The sequence below is a fragment of the Xenopus laevis genome, chromosome 5L, assembly GCF_017654675.1.
Source record: "Xenopus laevis strain J_2021 chromosome 5L, Xenopus_laevis_v10.1, whole genome shotgun sequence".
Classification (NCBI taxonomy): Eukaryota; Metazoa; Chordata; class Amphibia; order Anura; family Pipidae; genus Xenopus; species Xenopus laevis.
Genome location: NC_054379.1, coordinates 142,262,041 through 142,266,267, shown reverse-complemented (window position 1 = coordinate 142,266,267; position 4,227 = coordinate 142,262,041). Strand labels below are relative to the sequence as shown.

The following is a 4,227-nucleotide window of genomic DNA, read 5'->3' as shown; positions in this document are numbered from 1 at the left end:
TTGTATATAAGATGATCGATAGGGAGATGAAGGTTGTGACGTATTAAGAGTGACGTCAATATATTCAATCACTTTCCATGTCTGTGATGTAATATAAGAGCAATATGTTGGAGCAGGGATCCGACCCTAAATCAATACACAATATTCCCCTTCTTTTCTGAATGGGAAGCAGTTATGCCCCTGTGAGTTTATCTATCCCCTCTCCTAATCACACACACACAGCCCTGTTGTTTGGAAGGGGTGAATCCCCTGACCTCTCCTGTGGCACCTGACTTGCTGCAACAATGGCTCCTCTCCCCCTGAACATTGACTCCAGCCATCACCTAACAGGCAGGAGGAGCTGGGGAGTTTTGGGCTGCTTCTATTAGTGGATTAACTAACAAAAGATGTTTCCTTAATCTGGTGTATTTAGTGATTTCCCTTTCTGTGCCTGCTGTCCCCCTATCTGCTGTGCTTGTGGATGTGCCTTGATGTGCTTGAAGTTATTCTGTGTGTGCTCACAGCTGATTGGATGGCTCTGGCAGGGGTGTAGACCCTCCTGATTACTAGATTGCACGCTGCACTAAGCAAGGAAAACGCTTTGAACTTCTTCACTTTTTGCTCACTGTCATTTTTTCCCCAATGCGCTGTTCCTCACTGCCAGCAAGGTGCTTTCCTAAAGAAGACACCTCAAGGAAGGAGTGGGAAAGTGATCTGTGTGTGAGAGCCTTTATCCTCCTCTTGCCTGTTGCCTCATCCCTTGCCTTTCTTTAGCACACAAGGGCAATCACACACACACATTGGACCTCTGACAACTGATTCTTGGACCAAAAGGAAGCCTAGGATCTTGAATATTTGCTACCTGCTCCTCCATCAAAAGCTTCTGCGCCCTTGTCACAGTGGGGAGGTCTGCTGCTGCTGCTGCTGATTTGTTGTTCTTGTTGTATATATGTGTGTGTGTGTGTTCAGGCTCTGAATACCTGGCATGATTAGTTAAGACTTCATTCTTCATTTTCAAAAGGGACACAGAAGGGGGGAGAAGTGGAGTTGGCTGGAGCTGGTCGTAGAGATTGAGCAGAACCATGTCTAAGCCTGTTGACCATATCAAGAGACCCATGAATGCCTTCATGGTGTGGTCCAGAGGGCAGAGGAGGAAGATGGCCCAGGAGAACCCTAAGATGCACAATTCGGAGATCAGTAAAAGACTTGGAGCAGAGTGGAAACTTCTGTCCGAGGCTGAGAAAAGACCTTACATCGACGAAGCCAAAAGACTCAGGGCGCAGCATATGAAGGAGCATCCTGACTATAAATACAGACCAAGACGCAAGCCCAAGAACCTTCTGAAAAAGGACAGGTATGTCTTTCCTCTCCCTTACCTTGGAGACCACGACCCACTTAAAACGGGACTTTCCATGAGTGCTACTGACTCCATCTTCGGGGCTTCTGAGAAGGCAAGAGCCTTCTTGCCCCCAACATCAACACCTTACTCACTACTAGACCCAAGCCAATTCAGCTCCACCACCATCCAGAAGATGACAGAGATGCCCCATACCTTGGCCACCAGCACCCTTCCTTACGCCTCGACTTTAGGATACCAGAATGGGGCATTTGGGGGCTTAAGCTGTCCAAGCCAACACACCCACACCCATCCTTCTCCAACCAACCCTGGTTATGTGGTGCCCTGTAACTGTTCAGCATGGTCAGCGTCTAATTTGCAACCCCCGGTTGCCTACATATTGTTCCCTGGCATGACTAAAGCTGGTTTAGACCCTTATTCTTCTGCACATACAACAACCATGTAAGAAGGGTGTTTGGACCGAGATCACTGCAGGTTGGACTTGGATGGTGCATGTACAGAGGACTGCTAAGAGGGACTACTGAGCCACAGGGAGAATGCCCACCTGGGACTATTTATCTGTGTACAAAGGGCACAATCTCCCGATTTACCTGTGTGTGCGAGATGCCACGATCCGATCCAATCCAATTCTTTTACTGAGCCATGCGGATACATGTTTCCAGGACGAATTGTAAAGAATTGTACAGGTTCTGCCACTTTATTTTAGCTGCCCTGTTTGAACGTTGCCACTTTATTTATTGGTTTTTAAATGTTTATCAGTTTGTCCTTTATTGCTCTGTGACTCTGACCTTGAATTTAGAAGCAACTTGAAAATTAAATTATTAGTATTTACCATGAACCCTTTTTATTTGCACATGTATGTTGTGGGGTGGGTGGGAACGTTGTCAGATATTATTGACACAAAACACACATTTATTTGATCGTTTTATTTTAAACTTAAAAAAAAAAACAACTTTCTCCTATTTAGGGAATATATTTCTTAATGTTTTGAGTCTCTTGCCCTTAGGAAAATAAATATTATGTAGGAAAGTGCTCACATTTTTTGGTGATTTCAAGACAAAATTTAAAATTGTAAATGTGGAGAAACCGGTGATCGGAAAAATGTAATTTTTCTAACGATTTTCCTTTTTTTGCTGTTGCATTGTGAAATGTTTAATAAAGACAACAATGCAATTGAACACGTGAGCACATTAGTGTCACAATTAAAATAATACGCTATATGTTATTTTTTATTAGCCACTCAGAAAACCGCTGCGACTATTATAATGCGACATTAGCGATTTCAGAGAGTTGTGTTTAAACGCAGGAAATAAAATGTCACTTTTTTTTTCAAAAAATAAGAACAACTCTGTGTCGTTTTTTTTGGAGAAACATGTTTTGGGATTTTATCCCAACGAGGAAATCTTTTACAATAACAAAAAAAAAACAAAAATCTGCACTTGTCATGAATGTATTGGTGAATGTACATTTATTTTTATTTTTTAAAGATTGCATTAAATCCATAGCTTAATCCTTATATGAAATAGTTATAGTATTCCCTTCCTAATATATATCCACGTGAATTCAAGAACCACTTGAAGGAAAACATTAATAACTGTAGTCTGTCACCTGGGACCTAATGCTGTCGGCTGCTGGTGTTCTAACATGAGTTTAAACATTAAATATTAATACGGTTGCTGTTTTATTTCCAAGGTGTGACTGACTTGTCTGTATGCAGAATCTTTTAGAGGTATTGTCTATCTAGGACAATGAAAATATAAATTCGTTTTAAAGTTAATGTGGAACTAGCCCCAGCAAGCAACAGGTCACCAATACAGGTCTCTCTCTCTCTCTCTCTCTCTCTCTCTCTCTCTCTCTCTCTATGTATATATATATATATATATATATATATATATATATATATATATATATATATATATATATATATATATATATATATATATATAACAAACAAGGGAAAGTTGTGCTCACCACTAGTTTTTAAAAAATATTAGGCGGGGGTGCAATGAGGGTGTGACCACAAAATACATATAGACAAATACAAGATTCCTCTGCACTCTGCGAGTGCAGAGGAATCTTGTATTTGTCTATATATATATATATATATATATATATATATATATAAAAATTGTAGAAAGGACCAGCACTCCGTGTTCCAAAAAAATTCAGTGCTTTATTCAAAACTCACAGTGTCTCCAACGTTTCGACCCTCTTTGGGGTCTTTATCAAGGATAAAGACCCCAAAGAGGGTCGAAACGTTGGACACACTGTGAGTTTTTAATAAAGCACTGAATTTTTTTGGAACACGGAGTGCTGGTCCTTTCTACAATTTTTTATACATTCACATTTGACCTAGCACCCGGAGAGAAAAAATACATGTGAAGGAGTGCGGGTATCTTCTATATTTTTGTTATATATATATATATATATATATATATATACATATATTAATAGAAAAAGGGGAAATTGTGGTCATAATATAAGTGGTAAACGTTCTTTACTTATAATGTCTTTAATATATTGATATGGGTGAGATCAGAGGATCTCATGGTACTATATATATAGATAGATGATAGATAGATAGATAGATATATCTATAGTGTGTGCGTGTACATTATCTATCTATCTATCTATCTATCTATCTATCTATCATCTATCTCTATCAAATTATATATATATATATAAATAAATATATATATATATATATATATATATCTCTATATATATATAAATATATATATATATATATATATATATATATATATATATATATATATATAGAGAGAGAGAGAGATATATATATATATATATATATATATATAGAGAGAGATATATATATATATATATATATATATATATATATATATATATAGAGAGATATATAAATACAC

General features: G+C 37.9%; 1 protein-coding gene across 1 annotated transcript; it reads left to right on the top strand.

Moving 5' to 3' along the window:
• Positions 1 to 481: 481 nt before the first annotated feature.
• On the top strand, positions 482 to 2,676 carry sox14.L (SRY-box 14 L homeolog). The gene has a single exon (XM_018263975.2). The coding sequence runs from the start codon at positions 1,062 to 1,064 to the stop codon at positions 1,779 to 1,781; it is 720 nt and encodes a 239-aa protein (XP_018119464.1). The 5' UTR covers positions 482 to 1,061; the 3' UTR covers positions 1,782 to 2,676.
• The last annotated feature ends 1,551 nt before the right edge of the window (positions 2,677 to 4,227 follow it).

Bases quoted from the DNA above. Each gene is read 5' to 3' on its own strand.
- sox14.L (XM_018263975.2), top strand. From the start codon at position 1,062: ATGTCTAAGCCTGTTGACCATATCAAGAGACCCATGAATGCCTTCATG.